General features: G+C 36.4%; 2 protein-coding genes and 1 long non-coding RNA gene across 3 annotated transcripts; all 3 read right to left on the minus strand.

Annotated features, from left to right (window-relative positions):
* Positions 1 to 700: 700 nt before the first annotated feature.
* On the minus strand, positions 701 to 1,232 carry LOC126611526 (protein GLUTAMINE DUMPER 1-like). The gene has a single exon (XM_050279830.1). It carries the CDS (start codon positions 1,166 to 1,168, stop codon positions 830 to 832), a length of 339 nt encoding a protein of 112 aa, XP_050135787.1. The 5' UTR covers positions 1,169 to 1,232; the 3' UTR covers positions 701 to 829.
* Positions 1,233 to 2,473: 1,241 nt separating this feature from the next.
* On the minus strand, positions 2,474 to 3,203 carry LOC126609610 (uncharacterized). The gene is made up of 2 exons (XR_007618209.1): positions 3,159 to 3,203; positions 2,474 to 2,771 (listed from the first exon to the last, which is right to left on the minus strand). It is a non-coding gene; the product is annotated as an uncharacterized LOC126609610 (long non-coding RNA).
* A 10,536-nt stretch (positions 3,204 to 13,739) lies between these two features.
* LOC126609565 (zinc finger protein CONSTANS-LIKE 2-like) lies at positions 13,740 to 16,107 on the minus strand. The gene is made up of 2 exons (XM_050277410.1): positions 15,202 to 16,107; positions 13,740 to 14,304 (listed from the first exon to the last, which is right to left on the minus strand). The coding sequence occupies exons 1-2, from the start codon at positions 16,021 to 16,023 to the stop codon at positions 13,945 to 13,947; spliced, it is 1,182 nt and encodes a 393-aa protein (XP_050133367.1). The 5' UTR covers positions 16,024 to 16,107; the 3' UTR covers positions 13,740 to 13,944.
* Between the last annotated feature and the right edge of the window lie 2,296 nt (positions 16,108 to 18,403).

The raw sequence follows: 18,403 nt of genomic DNA on the forward strand, positions 1-18,403 counted from the left end.
CGTGAATTTTGGAATAGTTGCTAAACCGGTATAATTTGGAGGTAATTTGAGTTGGTTAGCCACCACCTGTATATGGAAGGCTGAACTTTCAAGTTTAATTGCTTCCCAAGATATGCCAAAGTTTTAGTTTGCTTGCCTTTAAGATATCACAACATCATCAGATCATCACTATACCACACTCAACAAATTTGCCAAACCAAGAAAAAGAAAATGAAGAAAAACAGCAGATCAAATTAAAAGTTTAATTTCAAACCTTGGTGCCATGCAAATTGTCCTAAAATTTAGGGAACTTTAACGAAAAGCACCTGGTACTGTTCACTTTAACGAAAAACCACATTTTTACACTAAAAAGTCAATCCTGGTACTATTCACTTTACCCTTTATTTTGTCCTTATCATTAAAACTCAAAGTTTTCAAGCCCTTTTCATTAGTTTTCCATAAAATTTAAGGTCTAATAAATTGAATCGCATTTTCAGATTTATCCTAAAAATAGAAGGAGAAAACATGACACATATATAGCACTCGCAATAAAACAGAAAAAATGGTAGAAAATGGATTGTATAACAAATATAATGCTCTCTTTTTAATTTATAAATGATAGTGTTAGTGAGTTAAATTGTTAGTTGTTAGGGGGAAGGAAGATCGTGGGGACTGAACCCACACCATGGTACATAGGCATCATTGTTTTCCACCAATACAGTAAAACGTCAACTGCAGTGCTCTCTTCAATTTACATAAATCCGCACAAAATCCGACATGCCTCTAGTAGTAGACTGAAAATAGAATTAAACTACAAAAACCAAACCAAAAGTCGACTATGTTTTGATGATCATATTGGTGCATGAGAGAGACTAGTAGGACATGAGATGGGGTTTGCCAAGCATGTTGGTGTTTTCTCTCCAGCCATTATGACAAGAATTTTGGGTTCATAATCTCCAGCCTCTGTGTCCACTGGTCTAGTTGGTTTCTGATCTTGATCACTACTTCTGCTTCTTGAACTGGTGGAGGGTCTGTGAAAGGAGCAAGCAAGAATCAGCAGCGCTACCGCGACGAGCCCCAACATGACTGCTAGGCCTCCGAAGAGGTATGGAGTCGGAGAATTCCTGTTTCTGAATATGGCGTAGTGGCCAGTAGCTGCAGTGGTGGGGTTTCCAGCTGAAGGCCTCATTGCTGGTTCTATGGTTTTTTCAATGCAAATGTCCACATGAATGAACTATGTTTTGTTTTTATAAGCCTACATAAGCTTTATATATAGTCCTACACGTTGAGCTGATGAGAAGATAGGAAACTTTATGATCTAAGCTATATATTTACAAATATGCCCTTTTTAACAAGAACAAATTTACAGATGTGGCATTTGTTGTACATGAATAGGGATAGTGATTTTTTGTTTCTTTTCTTTTTATTGACTTTGCTTGGCCACCTGGTCATGGATTGTTATAGAAGTTATTTGTTTTTCACATGCAACTCTTTCTCTCTAGATATATTTCGGGAATGAGTAATGATAGGTAGCCTAATTTTTCTAGTAATTTTCAAATCATTATATGTGTCACTAATAAAAAATAAGCATGTTAATCAACATTTAAATAATAAAATAATCATCAACAACTACGTTTGATTTATAAAATATGATTTAAATTGATGATTTCCCTCATATTACTCGTTGAAAATTATTTGAATCCAATATTTGTTTCTTACACTTAACACAAAAGCTAAGGAAAATGATCTTGACGGAGCTAGTTGTTGTGGATGGCAGAACTGGAAAATGAATGTTAGCTGCCTTTTCCACTTGCATTTCTCTACTTATCTTCTCCATTCAGATTTTAACATGTGAACTTTACTAACACATCAAATTTAATAATTAATGTTTTGAAAAAACCAAACCTATCATTCCACCTATACCCTTGGGCATATTTTGTTGTGTCACCATGTGTTAGGTTATAGTTTTATTTGGAAGGTTTTACTGAAACACGTAATTTCCAATCTAGCTATAATTAAATTGGTTATTAATTAAGTCAGAAGAATTAATATCCGAGTAGACTTAATTTCATTAATTAGTTCGGATGGAAAGCTAAATCTAGAAAGGAAGAAAGAAGGATAAGAAGAAGAAGAGAAATCGGCATTTTGATCCAGGTCACTACAAGAAATATGGGTACTGCACACAATAAATTATCTGTGCCCTTTAAGGCCAAAGAGCACCAACAATTGTGTCTATAGACCAATAGCAACAGTGTAGCAACTAAAATATTGTATGTGCCCTTTATGGGCGTCACCATTTGTCAAAGAGCACAATACGGTATGCTGTGCTGAAAAGTGTAGGCACAAATAAAGGTCCTTTTGTGCCCAATTATGACAAAATTTTCAGATGACTGCTGCACCCATGTTAGCACCTTTATTGTTATTGTGCCCAATATGTCAACTATTTAAAACAAAAATTTTTAAACCGAAATCACCTACAAATTGAGATTGAGGCTAAACAAAAAATTATTTTTTTCATAAAATTAAAACAGCCCACAACCACAAGCATCTATAATATTACAATTTACAAAGATATTCACAACCATTATATATAAAAACAACTATAATTTTACATGTTCTATCCCCAACTAAAATAAAACTAAAATTATAAGGGTTTTAAGTGAATATCGGTTCTCTCAAGAATAAGAACATCAAATATTAAGGTTTTAAGTGAACCTGCACATTTCTTTTCTCATCTTCTAGTTCCAAAATTTTCTTTCCAAAATGCTGCTTGAGTGCCACAGTGTCGGACCCTTCAAAATTTACACAGAGCAACAAGAAATGAGTATGTAGTGGCTTCCAAATTTTCAAATTATGATTCTTTATCTGTATCTCATGAGCTGTTGTATATCATTCCTTCCACAGATTAATTGGTGTAATTCTGCCATGTATACATGCACTTGTTTGTGATTGAAACATAAAGACTTTTGCCTGACACTTTAGTAACATTCTTATATGGATGGCAAGCAATCCTCACACAAATTATGACAAAAAAATAGAATCCAAAGTCCCAACAATATAATTCTCACTCTTTCAAATGTAAAGAACTAAATCTAAGAATTTATCCAAACCCTAAATCTAAGAATTTTAACAAATACTTTGGCATCAATTGAGAGAATACCATATACACGGTATGTTACCCGTGGGCCACACTCAACAACATATCCAAGCTGCTCCTTCATCCTATTTCCAGAAATAGCAGACAATTATATGAACATATATTCAAATATATTTGAAAACATATTAGATCCCAGATTCTTTTGCTAGGCAGTATGTAAGTAAAAGTATCAGCCTCAAATAAAATCACCTTAGTTGATTGAAAGGTGGCTCCACAATTTCATCGAAAAGATCTATCAATGCTTTCAATCGGATTGACTCAATCCCTGTTTCTTGCTCAACTTGACAATACAGCTGCAATATGAAACCACAACCAAGGGAAGAATATCAACGTACAAACAAAGACAGTACACCTTCATAAAGGGAAACCGAAACGAAGATGTTCCATTTTGAGTTGCCTCAGTCACAGAGTTCGTTTCTGACTTATTCTTCACATTGGAATCTCTAATCAAGTTAACACCAGGAGGAAGACAAATAACATACTCTTTATGCCTCAATTCGATTTGAATATATTTGACAGGGTAATTGCTTCGTCCTCTTAACAAATTTCCATGGCAAAGGCATTCAATGTATAGCTGCACATATTAAGGGGAGGGTAAGCTGAAGCAAATGCCTTAATTAAACTTATTCTAAGAGCTTTGACAAAAAATAAACAAATGAATCATTCTAAAATCAAATATAAAAAATTATTTTTAAATAAAAGTCAAAATTAACTATTGGGAAACTCTCCGATTCTCTCACTAGAACATACTACTCTGCTCTTATCAAATTACATGTCAAAGTGAAAGAATATGAGGTCAAGAGGCCTAAACCGCATGGATTTCTGATGAAAATATACCCAGCTGGAGGATGATGTTAAGAACTTGAGTTTCACAAATTGACAGCAATAACCTATAACAAATATAGGTACATTTGTGTAGTGTACCTGGGAACAAAGCTCGGGAATGAATGACTTCAAATCAGAAATAGACAATTCATCCAAAACATGCAACTTCTCATCTGCATCATAAAAAATTTGACAGATAACTTGTAGTCTTAAGTATGATGAGTGACTCGGAGGCTTCATATTGGTGTTCTTTAACCTTCGCTTCATATCTTCTTTAACGACCTGTTAAAGTGTCAATTAGCAATGGACAAGCCAAAAGAAACAAGCAAGGTATGCAAAATCAAACTTAAACCAGACATAGAGTGGAGTGATGGAAACAAAAGGCAACACATGTACCTTAAAACGATCATCTGTTGGCATGAAACTTTTGGCAGCTGCCAACACTTCTGACAACACTTTTCACAATAACAAATAAGTAAAATTGAGCAAAATTTACCTCCATCAAGCAAAATTTAGCATCTTCCATCTTCACCATAGCAGGTGGACTCATCTAAACCCTAGCTGAACCAAACCAAAATCAAGATTACCAAAGTTAATTCCAAACGTTAATTTCTATAAAATCATACCTCAAAAGGTAAAACAAAACAAAATTGAAGGGTTTTACATGGATTTGTGAATGCAAGAATTTGAATTTCCAAAAACCACTACTGTAAAAACCCCCAAAATCCCGAAATTTATACCCAAAAAAAAAATTCCAAAACATGAAACCCTAAAAACCAAAAACCCACAAATCTGCCCTTCCTGAGGAACCATCCGAGATTCAAATAAGAGAAATCGCACAGAAGAAATTGGAGATTATCACATACCGACTTGGAAGAGGCAACCTTAGGGAGAACAAATCGTGATCTGACGATCGTATCCGCTTCATCTTCCTCGGCTCATGATTTGAATGCTTCGATTTCTTAGCCTCTTCTCCTTCTCTGGTTTTTAAGGTTCCTCTGAAATGGCGTATGAGACCTCTGAGCTTCTTCTTCTATCATCGTGATCCTGCAAGCCGCAAGATCTCTTTCTCCCTCCCTCTCCGCAAGTCGAAGGCTCTCTCTCGTAACCCATCCCCTCACCAAATCCCACACAGCCGTTGATGGACTGGATTGTCTGCACTTCCATTTCGATGCCCTCCGTGCCGTCCTGTTTTGTGTGGTCACGGTTAAGACACGTCAATATTTTATATTAATTTTTTATAAAAATAATAAAACAAAAAAAAATAGTAATATAAAATATTGACGTGGTTTAACCGTGACCACAAAAAAAAGAGCATGGGGAGGGCACCAAAATTTGAGGGCAGACAATCCAAGTCCGCCGTTGATACCACCGACTGCAAAAGAGAGAGGGAAATAGAAAAATTTGGGGAAAATGACGGAGAGAGAGAGAGAGCACAAAAAATATACTTTTACTTTAAATATATTAAATTACAGGGTACAATAATATTTATAGAGTCATTGCAAATTAATAAAAAAAATTCATTGCTGATATTAAAGGCACAAAAGTCATGGTTATGTGCCCAATAATGTGTTTGTATCTATTTTTCTTCACATTTGGCACAATACATGGTGCTCATTACGGAATGAACACTGTTCCACCCTATTGATGTTTAAACAAACACAAACACCTCATTTTCATCCTAAGGCCATTTTTTCTTGCAGTGGGTCCAAAAAGCTCAAGTTGTTTTCGGAATGAGTCTAATTCTATTTGATTTGTATTATGTCCGTCTTGCCCCTGTAATACAAGTAAACGTATGTTTAAATTCCATAAATTTGAATTTTAGAATTTGAATATTACATGCCTTAACCCTCAAGCTACTTACTTTCTAATAAAATAACATTTTAAAATTTTGTATTAAATAAATATGATAAGCTTAACAAAATTTAAACAAAAACATTGTGTAAACTTGTGATGTAGATAGACAATATAATTAATTAATGATAAAGGTAAATCGGGTACAATTAATTTGTGTTATAGGTAGACTATGAACCACAACTTACGATATAGGTAGATAAACAACTACTTGAAATCAATTGTTAAAAACAACGTAATATAGGGAGATAACGTACTATTAATATGTACTAAAGATAGAATAATAATAATAAAATAAATAAATAAATAAATAAACTGACACATCGTGACCCGGAATGTTCATTAGGACTCCGAATCAAGTTGTGCTGGCCGACACCTGGAAGGTGACGAAGCCATAAAGTATAGTGACGTGGAAAATGTGAATAAATTTAAACTTAAAAATGTCTAAATACCAGAGTGCATGGTGAGCGAGTGTGAACCCATTTCACACGCGATGTCAGAGCATAAATAAGGTACAGTAGTGTGGGCAAGAATCATACCCTAAGAGGTAGCCACCTATACTGAGATTTGCCATGAATCCTTGTCGATACGAACTTTCAGCATCTAAAACCTGGAGGGGCGCAAAACCGAAAACGTGAGTGGGCAAAAACAAAGCTTTTTGAAACCATTTCTCTTTCCAAAATAATAATAAACCATCACCGTAAAACTCGTATAATTTTCCAGAAAATAATAATACATACTTATATAAAAATCATGCTCGAGAGTAGTGAAAATCAATTATATGCCATGGCAAGTATCTCAGCAATGATATAAGTAAGCCAGGTGAAATAAATCAATGTAAAATGATATGTCAGCCGGAGTCATCTAATGTGACCTGTACGGCTGAGCCTATAGCTCATCTACCAATTCCTGCACACAAGTCGGAACCACCTAATGTGGTCTGTACGACAGACTGGATGTAAATAGATACGCTCAAGTGTTATGATCACGTGAAGGTTGTGCGAAGTATCGTAAGTCACCTACAAGTCATAACCATCTAATATAGTATGTATGACAGACTGGCACTTGCCTTGGATCCAAGGTGAGTGTGTGGTGCAAGAGGTGAAAGATCACGTGAAGGCTAGGCCCTGGCCTCGGGCGGAGCACTAACACTGAGGTGCAGGATAATGAGCTATAAATGCATCTACATATAACCATACACAATGCAACCACTATCATCATATTGTACTCACCTGAAGCTTACCTGGGCCTCCGCATCATCATTCAATATTATGCAAAATTATACTAATGCAATACTAAAATATAATGCATCTTTGACATGGCATTTAAACCGTAAATTCATTTAAGAGCATTTTCTGGAAATCGTAAAGCGTATATACGTATATATAGAAAACAAAAGCCCGCTCACCTAGAGTTTGCGCTACAACTCTCTAGCACAAATATCGATGCGTCACAAGCGATCGGCGCCTGTGACTAAGGCCAATTTGGCCGGGAAAAGTCCCAATTTCATGAAAACCCACCGGAACCCTAAGTTTGGGTGCTTCTTGATTTGCCATCTCCGGTGCTCCGCCACCCCTACAACTGATTGGGCTATGTTCTAGGCCTCATGGGAGTCTAATCGTGGTAGTAATAGCTTTAGAATTTTGGGATTTCTCACACGGACCCGTTGTCACATCCTAGCCTGGCCCCTCATCACATCCCGGGCTCGACTTCGCCGTAGTACGATATTGTCCGCTTTGGGCCCCAACCACGCCCTCACGGTTTTGTTTATGGGAACTCACACGAGAAATTCACAATGGGTCACCCATCATAGGATTGCTTTCGCGCGAACTCACTTAACTTCGGAGTTCTGATGGAACCCGAAGCCAGTGAGTTCCCAAAAGGCCTCGTGCTAGGTAGAGATGAGAATATACATATAAGGCTTAGAAGATACACTCCCCTGGGCGATGTGGAATCTAACAATCTATGTCCCTTAGGGGCCCGATGTCCTTGTTGACATACTTCCGGCCAGCGATTGGCTCTGATACCAAATTGTCACATCCCGGCCCTGGCCCCCACCACATCCTGGGTTCAATTCCACCGTAGCACGATATTGTCCGCTTTGGACACCGATCGCGCCCTCACGATTTTGTTTTTGGGAACTCACACAAGAACTTCCCAATGGGTCACCCATCATGGGATTACTCTCGCACCAACTCACTTAACTTTGAAGTTCCGATGGAACTCGAAGCCAGTGAGCTCCCAAAAGGCCTCGTGCTAGGTAGAGATGGGAATATACATATAAGGTTTAGATGATCCACTCCCCTGGGCGATGTGGGATCTACCACCCGTCACATCCACCGACGGTTCTCCACCCATTTACAGCAATTTTCTTCTAAATCTGGGGTGGAAAAAGAAGAGGGAATGGCTAGATGATGTTTGGGAGTGGTGGTTCGACTCAAATCGTCGGAAAAACAATGGATTTCGCCGTAGAAACCCTTCGACTACAACTGGGTTGTGGGTCGCAAAGGTCAAAGGTTGATTATGTGCTTCTCGTTTCTCTCTTCCCCTCATTTCTTCTGCTCCTTATTCATCCAACCCCCTTTTCATTTCTTTCATTTCCTCTTCTTTTCTTTTCATTAAAGCCATCCATCTTTCATTTCTCTTTTCTTTTCTTTCATCTCAACCACACACGTGGCACCATCAGATTTTTGTTCTAAAATCTGGAGCATTCTAGAAAATAATAAATTTACAATTTTACCCTCGACTTTACTCGTTAATAACTCCTTCGTTATAACTCCAAATCACGATCCGTTTGCACCCACGCATTCGTAGCGACGAATGCTACGAGGATATGCAAAGAAAACAAGTCTTACGTGACATGACAATGTGGTTAATAAAATCAAAGGGCATTTTCGTAAATTCACATTTAAAAATTATAAAAATCATAATTTTTAGGGACGGGTCATTACAAAAACTATAGAGGTAGATTAATACAAAATATTATGAGAAACTTGTCATAATGAAATATTTTGAGAAAACTTGAGATAACGCAAAATCAAGTTTTCTCAAAATATTTTTGTCAGATGTTTATGTAGACATCGAAATTTCGGTAAATAAATGTTGACCGATAAATCAAAGTTTCAACGCTCATGTATTACATAAATTTTACACGTAGCGTATGTCTAAACAAAAAATCGAAATAAGTTGGAAAAGTCATCAAACAGGACACATGTCAACACCTGGCAGAAACGACTTATTTCATCTGGAATATTATATTCAAAATTAGGCCTTGGAAAATTCTATAAATAGAAGCCAATTTCATTCATTTGAAGGAACCAAAATCATTAGGCAAAATTCTTGAAGCTCTGAAACTCTGAAACTCCGAAACTCTCAAGCATCCAGGTTCCCGAAGAATCAAGAAAGCGTTCTTCGTTCTTCGTTCATCGTTCTTCCAAGATCAAGCCCCAACGGCCCTTTGGATCAACAATCATCCACCAATTCAAGATCAAGCCCCGACGGCTCTTGAAGAAAGTGTTCTTCGTTCTTCGTTCATCGTTCTTCCAAGATCAAGCCCTAACGGCCCTTTGGATCAACAATCATCCACCAATTCAAGATCAAGCCCCGACGGCCCTTGAAGAAAGTGTTCTTTGTTCCTCGTTCATCGTTCTTCCAAGATCAAGCCTCGACGGCCCTTGGATCAACCATCCACCAATTCAAGATCAAGCCCCAAAAGCCCTTGAAGAACTTCCACCAATTCAAGATCAAGCCTCGATGGCCCTTGAAGAAAGCACCATCGTTCATCATCCGTTCATCCAAGATCAAGCCCCAACGGCCCTTTGGATCAACAACGTCGACAAATCCATACATCCAACCGTTCTTCAAGATTAAGCCCAAAAGCCCTTGAAGATCCGCTCATCACCGTTATTCAAGATTAAGCCTCAACGGCCCTTGAAGAAACACTCATCCTCAAAATCAAGCCCCAACGGCTCCTTGAAGATTCGCTCAAATCCACCTTCAAATATCAAGCCCACGGCCCTTGAAGAAACTTCCAACAGTTCATCCAAAATCAAGCCTCGACGGCCCTTGGATCAACGAAACATTCACAAATCAACACCTTACGGAGATCGAATCAGAGGATCAAAATAGAGAGAGATTGTAACCCAAAATCATCAAATACAAATATTTGTTTGTGCACGTTGTTCTTGTCTCTTTCGTTTCAGGAATTTTCCGTGTTCACAGTTTACTTATTATATTTTCTTGGGTAATTTTATCTCTCATTACTTAACTAGTGTGTTTTACCAAAACATTGGGTTACAAGTGAATGCCACAAAATCTAAAATTGGGCCTTCCCCAAATCGGGGATTTCCTTCCCCATTAAACCCGTGCTTCCATCTTCCTGGTTTTTTCACTTTCTTTTCCTGCTAACAAAAATGAGACACTCATTACCTCTTTGGTTTTTTCACTTTTTTATTCGGGAGGAAGAACAAACAACATTTCGACCTAAATTAATTAGCAAGTAATATTAGATAGACCAATTTTTTAATTTAAATTTGTAAATTATGTGATGTGTGACCGATAAAAAAAAAAAGCAAATTAATCAATACTTAAGTAATAATCTAATCATCAACAACCACGTCATATGGTTTACAAAATATTATTTAAACAAATGGTATCTCTAGCAAATGGTATCCAAAAGCAAGCATACCACTCCTAGAGAGAGAGTGAGAGTCTAATGGTGTGTTTACAAACCCATAATCAAAATCAAAATGCAGCATTCGATTTCGATTACGAGACAACCTTCGTTTACTAAACTTGGGGAATAAAAAGAAAGGTGGGACCCAAATAAGGAATTCAATTCCTCATTTCGAAAGAATTGGATTCCTTGATTGTAGGTGGTATTTCAATCCCGGGTGTAAGGAGGAATCCGGAATCTGGTTTCTTACCCAGTATGCCCTCAAATATTTATTATAATCTCACTGGCCACCACTGTCCACTGCCTAGCAAAGGACCTTTTTTGCTGGATTATTTTTCTTGAATTTTTTGTTTCTTTAATAAACATACTAGCATTTGCCTAGACACTTTGTGTGTATAAACATGTTTTTTTAGAAAACTAGAAGGGGAGAGAGAGAGAGAGAGAGAGAGAGAGAGAGAGAACGTGGGGGAGTGGGAGGTTTTTGTTTTTAGTTTTTTTTTTTTTTGTTTTTTTTATATTGAATGAATTTTAACATCACCTGTAGGTGAGGCTTCGCTAAAAACAGTAAAATTTGGACCTATGAAATTACATTATTACCCATCATTTGTTTTGTGTGATAGAAAACTAATTTGTCTTTTCACCTTCTTTTGGTTGACAAAGAATGTTTCATTAACTAGTAGAAATGAATTTAAAAAAATGAATTGATATTGGCACTCCAAAAATCTTATTTTACACTCCAAACTTCCTTTAATTAGAAAGATAAGTACTTGTGAGAAGTGTAAAATAAGATTTTTTAAGTTTTAATAACAATTCTCTTAAAAATTAATTAATTTTTTTAGGATAAATTACTAATTAATGTTTTATTATGTAAAAAAATGATCAGTAATGATACAATTAATTTGAATAGACAGTTATCCAATTAATTAATACATAAATATGTTATTTAGATTAAAAGCATTTTAGTAATCATATTCACTTCTATTCTGATTCAAGTGAATTAGTAAACAAGTTTCATTCTTACTCTAACTCCAGGTGAATTAGTAAACATGTTTCTTTCTTACTCTAATTCCATAATATTTAAGTAAATTGTTTCAATAGGAATCTTATTATGATTCCTCCTCAATTCCTCTTATTTTAATTACGTTTACATAAACGAGCCATAAGGGTTGTCGACTTTAAGGTTGAGAGTAAGAGTGTTCCACCATAAATTGTGTGAGTGAGATTTAGAGTGTGAGAGAGTCTGTTATACTTTATTATATTTATCAAGCCTTGTCTTTAGCTTCGTAATATTGTTTTTGTTACACCCATTACTTTGATATAATGGAAGATTGATCGATGTCCCATGATGTAAGCACAAATTGCCAAACTACGTAAATTTTTAGTGTCGGTCTATTTTTCTATATTATGTAGTACCGTCAATCCTAACATTTTATTGATGAGAAAAAAGAGAAAAACCTTCTGGGCTATCCAAATCAATCATCCAACACCATCTAGCTTTCATAATAAAAGTTGGCAACGTGGCATTTTGCATATTCATTCATTCCCTAAATTTCTTTTCTTTAGTGCGTATCTTTTTCTACTGCAAAATGCAACTTGAAAAGTGCACTGAAATATTCTCGCACAACATGCAATTTGCTGTGCACTTTTTGCCCTTTTTTTCAACCTTATGACGAGAAAGGAACTTTTCTCGAACAACATGCAATTTGCTGTGCACTTTTTGCCTTTTTTCCTACCTTATGACCTTTCTCGTCATGATCAAATATCCAGATCAAATAAAAAACTCACAAACAAGTAAATATAAACTTGGAGTGTTTTAGGCTTTTAGCATGGTCAAACTATGTAAAGGACTTCACGTATTGTCCATGTGCAATCGATAATATGTCAGTTTTATTATTTCTAACACAATGTAACATGTTACCGATACATTTTCTAAAAAAAGGTGCACAATGCATGCATCTGGAAATTCGTTTTAGTTGCTATGAGTGTTTGGAGGTGATGATGAAGTTAGAATCTGCCTAAGATCATCTCTAACTAAGGGTTGGCCAGAGGGTTCGTTTTAGTCATTTGGTCATTCAAGATATTAATATTTTAATGAACAATACATAACCATATTTGCCTCCGTCTCCAACCGAGGGTCAAAGGGTCATGGGGCTCGTTTTGGCCCTGTCACAAAAAACTGTCTCCAACCGAGGGCCAAACATAATTTATTATTTAAATTTAAAAACAACAACTTAAATTTAAAAACTACAACTTAGATTAAAAAAAAACAACTTAAATTTAAAAACTACAACTTAAATTTGAAATATAATGAAGTGAGATAGTATGCAATGATGAAAATTATGTGAGAAATGGTGTAGGAATGACTTAAGTATTTATAGAAAAAAAATAAGTTTTAAATTCATAACAAAAAAAAATGTAAGGCAACGGCTAGTTGCAGTCAGTTAGCCGTTGTATTCAAAATTTTAAAATATTTGTGTCGGTTATAAATGACACGATTCCGCCTAGTCAAATTGATTCCTGCGATGCCATTTATATTCAAATTACTATTCGTGTTGGTTATAACCCACACAATTTCAATAATAAAAATTATTCATGTCCTCGAGCCCTCTGGCCTAGCCCTCGGTTGGAGACGGTTTTTGGACTATTTTTGGCCCTCTAGCCATCTGGACTCTTCGGTTGTAGATGGCCTAAAGGAGTGAAGAGAAATCAAAGATGTAGATGCTCAACCCATTACATCAAAGATTGTGGTATTTTCTTGACTTTGATTGGACAAAATTCGGAGCAACCAACACGCATCCAGCTTTATCTTCAATAGCTCCATATGTATCAATCCACTTTCAGCTGCTGAACTTTAATTAATTGGTTTCACTTTCACATATCATTGAGCCAATGTGTCTCTTTATCTTAAGTTTCATTTCCACGTATCCTTGAGCCTCCAATAGATGTTAATATGAGTTCCTCCGAAACTTAAAAAATGAGTAGTCAATAGAGTAGTCTAATTGAGGTACGGGGTGGTGGACATTTTTGCAGTATAAGTTGGGTGCAGTGCAAATATTCATCTAGCAAAGTTCTTGAGTGTAGAGAAGTGAGTCAAGTAAGTTGGCACTACTGAAATGGATATCCCGTGTGGAAAGAGCAAGACTTTAAAAGAATCAAGCTCCGAAACAAAAGCAAAGAAAGCTCCTTGTGCTTCAAGAAAACAAGAAACTACTGCAGAGTTTTAAATTCATGTATAATTACTTCGGAACATTGAAGTTGTAATTTCTAAGAACGTTAAATTTCAAGTTAAAAATATGTAAATGTAGTTGCAACACAGAATTTGCAAGGAGATTGAGGACAATAAACTGGAAAAAGATACACTATATATCAGTAGCAGATTTTTAATAATTAATAAGACTAAAAACCAGCACAAGTGTTAAGAGAGAGGGTCATCTTTCATCTTCTGATGTCGTAATTAGAATGATGGAACAATGCCATATCCATTTTCCGCCATCAGCGATGTGGCGAACATCTGGTCGACTTCAACTTCCATTTCAGTTCGCTTTGCAAACCGGCCCTTGATTCGGGGTCTGGTCTCGGCGTAGGCCTTCCTTGAGGCATACCGGATTGTTTTCTCAAACTTCCTCGTCTTTTTCTTCTCTCTGTACCTTAGGACCCTGGCCTCCCTGTCCATTGGACTTAGTTGGGTTGGCATTTGAATGGTAGGTCCACTGAAAAGGTCAATAGTTCCTTTGGGAGTTCTCGGGTGCGAAATTGAGATATCGCTCATTGTTGAATCCGGTACAACTCCAACATCCATGGATGAAACAGAAACCTATTACATGACCAAAGGAAAACAGCAGCATATTTAATTGCTAGTTCAAGTGAAACGTACCTCTTTATAGCCAAACTTTTTTTATGGGGTGATCATTCGTTATATTTAGATCCACAATGACATCAAATTGAGTTTATCACAGCAAAATGAGAGCATAAATCCTCTTAGGTAACATTTATATCTATGGATAAACTTGAAAAGGCAAATTTCTAAGCAAAACATGACAACGTAGTGCAGCATTTTTGGACCCTGATACCATTTTCTGACTTGAGTGAAAAAGGGGAAAGCCATAAAAGGGACTGAAAGCATTCTTGCTGTTCGATTCCGCCCTTTGAAAGAATAAAAGCAAAGAAAAAGATGAGAAAAGAGGGACAAAAGAGCATAAAAAAGTGCTCACAATATGACAGGTTTTTTGGTAAGTAGCATGTTTATTTTACATTTGATTGATACGAAAAATGAATGGTTGAGATTAAAAATAAAAAATCTAATACTTGTGGAAATCAAATCTAACTGCTAAAACTCATGGCACTCAATGTTACATAGCAAGTCACACACTATAATTGTATTTATCTGAAATTTAATAATTGTAGAAAGAAAAGTTTATGCCGATAGAATTACATATGGCAATCTATCAAGCACAGAAGGTGTTACATTAAACAGAAAAAAGTGGATAGTGGAGTGGAGCACATAAATTAGACTCGATTAGATGATTAGGAGGAGCCCAATTAGGGTTTCCAAGATAAACCACCAGATATGTTAATTAAAACCTGTATTTCAAATTATCCAGGGTTTTGACGTCTGATAACCAAAATTTACCAAATTATTAACATTAAATGGAGTAGTTAGTTAATTAACAGTAACCATGATTACATAGTAGAGTAAAGCTAAAAAGCATACACTGTGACTTAGCGAACCATTGTAACTGTATGCAGCTTTTGAGGACTCATACTCCAAACCCAACTGATGAAAACTTTGCTTCTGCGGCTGGTGAGCTTTCCCTACTTCTCCATGCTGATGAATTGGCACAACACTATCTCCTCCATAGTTCTTGTATGGGACCCCATATTGTTGTTGCTGCTGCTGGTCATGCTGCTGATGATGATCAGTGAACTGATTATTCTGATCAGCACATGTGTTGTACTCCACAAGATCCAAATACTCATCAACTTCCGCTCCAAAGAAAAACCCATTATTCTGAGTGTTTGTGTTGTTATTGTTGTTGTTGTTTTTCACCGGGTTGAGCAACAACCAAGATGCTGCCTCATCCTCATCTTCCTCATAAATGGTATCATCTCCTTCCTGGCTCAGGAACCCATCTTCTGTCTCCGCCCCAGCAGACACAGCCACTCCCATCTCGCCTTGTTCGGTTGCCTGAGAGCTGTACAAGCAACCGGAGATGGGCAGGATGGGGACGCGCTGGTGACGCCTCGCTAGAGGATTGGCGGAATGGATGTCCGCGTCGCAGGCAGTGCAGAGCGAGGCTGCATCCGCTTTGCACAGGAAAGCGGCCGGAGCACGCTCGCAGGCCTCACAGACCCACACGCGCTCATGGCGCGACGCCACGCGATTGGCAGCATGAATGGTGGCATCGCAGCCCGAGCAGAGGTACGCGGAGTCTGCACGACAGTACACCGTGCATGCTGCTGCCTGGCACGTATCACAAACACGAGCCCAGTTGTTGGCGGTAGCAGTGCCATTGCTCTGATCTTCCTTCAACATCTCTCTCGTGATTTCTCAGACTCGAAAATTTTGAGTAATAATTGAGTTGTGACTTGTGAGTGTGGAGCAAGAAGTTAGTTTGGGGGGTCTAACTGTAGGCAGAGCGCCAAAGGGCAAGTGGGGCGGGAAGGAATCCAGGAAGCGACACGTGGAAAATATAAGTGGCCTCGAAAGACCCAGATCCTCTGGATGCTTTTGAGAGGATTTTGAAGATTCGTGAATTGTGTGCATTCATTATACATCATGCGATTAGTTTTTATAAAGTATTATTTATGTTTATTTTTAAATAAAAGTATTTAAAATAATTTCTGATCGTACAATGTATAATGATAGACACGATTAACGGATATCTAAGATCTGAGCCAAAAAAATCCGACGAGTATCCGGACTCGCCTAGAAAAGTTGTTACGTTATCTTGTGGTTGGCTATGCTTTGTGGGATGTGGGTCCCCCTGTCGAGTCAGAGGTTTTTGTAGGGCCCATGGCTTGCCACTAGAGTCTAGAGCTTTGGCGCTGGCCCACCCTGAGCATCTAAGATTCAGGGAGTACATGTGGCCATGCAATCGAAGATGTGGTGGAGAAGGCTCGGTGGGTTTATCCCCTGTTGGATCGAACAGTAGTTCGATCTGACTACCAAGACGAAGGAAAAACTCGTGTTTTTCGTGTTTTTCCGCTTGCTTGGATAATGTAACAAAGAAATGACACCACATACGGTTGGGATTCATTAGACCACAACGGGGCAAAATGGAGAAAGGGAAAAACTTGTATTCTTGTAGCAAACAGTTCACCTACATTGTGATCATTTGGATATGCTGTGGACACGAAAACATTTCGTTGATATGAAGAACCACTTACGTAAAATATGGATGTTAAGATGGTAATGTTTGAAATATGTTTAACGCATAATAAATTTGAAATACTATTAGCATTGACATTTCTTATTTATTTAAGTCTTTCTCGTCGATATGGTCTATATCGATAACAAGTACTCTCGTATAATATTAATGTTGCATAAATAAATAACATATCAATGTATTTTTTATAATTTAAATATTGATGTGTTACATGAGTAAAGTTATATGAGAATTATAATGTTACTTAAGAAAAAAAAACCTCAACGGTTTGAGGTGATAATTAATAGTAGTTTGATATATGATTAGTAAAGTAAGAATGATGTAGACAAGCATCTATATAATGCGAATTTGCTTGGTTGGTCTGTAGTTGTTAAGCCTGTCATATACAACCATATCACAGATCACATAAAAAGATCAATCACAGGGTAGAGATGAATCCCCAAAAAAGCACCAAAGCCCTAAAACAAACTTTAAAGCAAATTTCCAGTAGTTGTCACATTACGAAAGAAAAAAGTTCACTACAATTTGCCGGCCACAAGGAATGAATATGGTGAGTTTTCCCTTACTATTTGGCATTTGACAAGCTTCAAATTGCATGATTTCTCCTTTTAACATTGACTGCTTTATAGGATTAATTAATTCCAAGTTATGTTAAAAAGAAGGATTTTCTTTGATATAAAACCCACTAATGTTTTAAGTTCATGAACTTTAATCATTTGGATATATGTTTTTTTATCAGCTGAATGGGATAATTTGAACTTAGGTCAAACATAAATGTTGATTGATTAAACCCTAATTTCAACCTTTTTTTTTTATATCCTCAACGGTATGTGGGCAATTTAATAATATAGAAAAAAGTTACACGTACATAGTGGAAACATAAACATTATCCCCTCATGAAACAAGAAAAATAAAATACAGGAAAAGGGGAGGGACTTACACTTTACCCCTAACTTGACCTTAATACTAAGTGACTACATGATATTATAACAGAAACTTATATTCTAATTCATGAAAAATATTACTTTTTTAATAAAACATTGTCTAAGATGAAAAATTAACTATAGTCTTAGGCACATTTAGTAAATTAGGTTGTAATATTTTTGTGTTTTTTGCGTGTAGGTTATATATTACCATTTACTTTTCATTGTACGTGAATGTTCTGAAACTTATGTACCAGTACATTCATACTAATACTCATGTATACATTCGTACCAAAACTTATGTTTACATTCGTTCCTAAACTTACGTACCAATACTTTTGTACCTATCAGTTTTTTTAAATATAAATTGTTTTTGTTTTGTTGTTGACTTTTTTTTAATATAAGAATTTGAATTTTGAATCAATTTCAGATGGTAAGTAATTTATAAAAAAGAAATGTGCTATAATTACTTAAATATATGGTAAGTTTTTAAAATAAGAAATTAAATTAAATTTATTAAAACCCTAAAATCTAAAAGGCCCTAGTTCATAACTAATGAAAGGTAGTGCTTGATCACTTTGTATTGGTGAAATATATAAACACT

This window comes from Malus sylvestris, chromosome 17, assembly GCF_916048215.2.
Source record: "Malus sylvestris chromosome 17, drMalSylv7.2, whole genome shotgun sequence".
Lineage (NCBI taxonomy): Eukaryota > Viridiplantae > Streptophyta > Magnoliopsida > Rosales > Rosaceae > Malus > Malus sylvestris.

Coding starts and splice junctions, on each gene's coding strand:
- LOC126609565 (XM_050277410.1), bottom strand. CDS start 16,023: ATGTTGAAGGAAGATCAGAGCAATGGCACTGCTACCGCCAACAACTGG. Junction 14,305..15,201: donor ATGGTTCGCTAAGTCACAGT/GTATGCTTTTTA, acceptor GTCATGTAATAG/GTTTCTGTTTCATCCATGGA.
- LOC126611526 (XM_050279830.1), bottom strand. CDS start 1,168: ATGAGGCCTTCAGCTGGAAACCCCACCACTGCAGCTACTGGCCACTAC.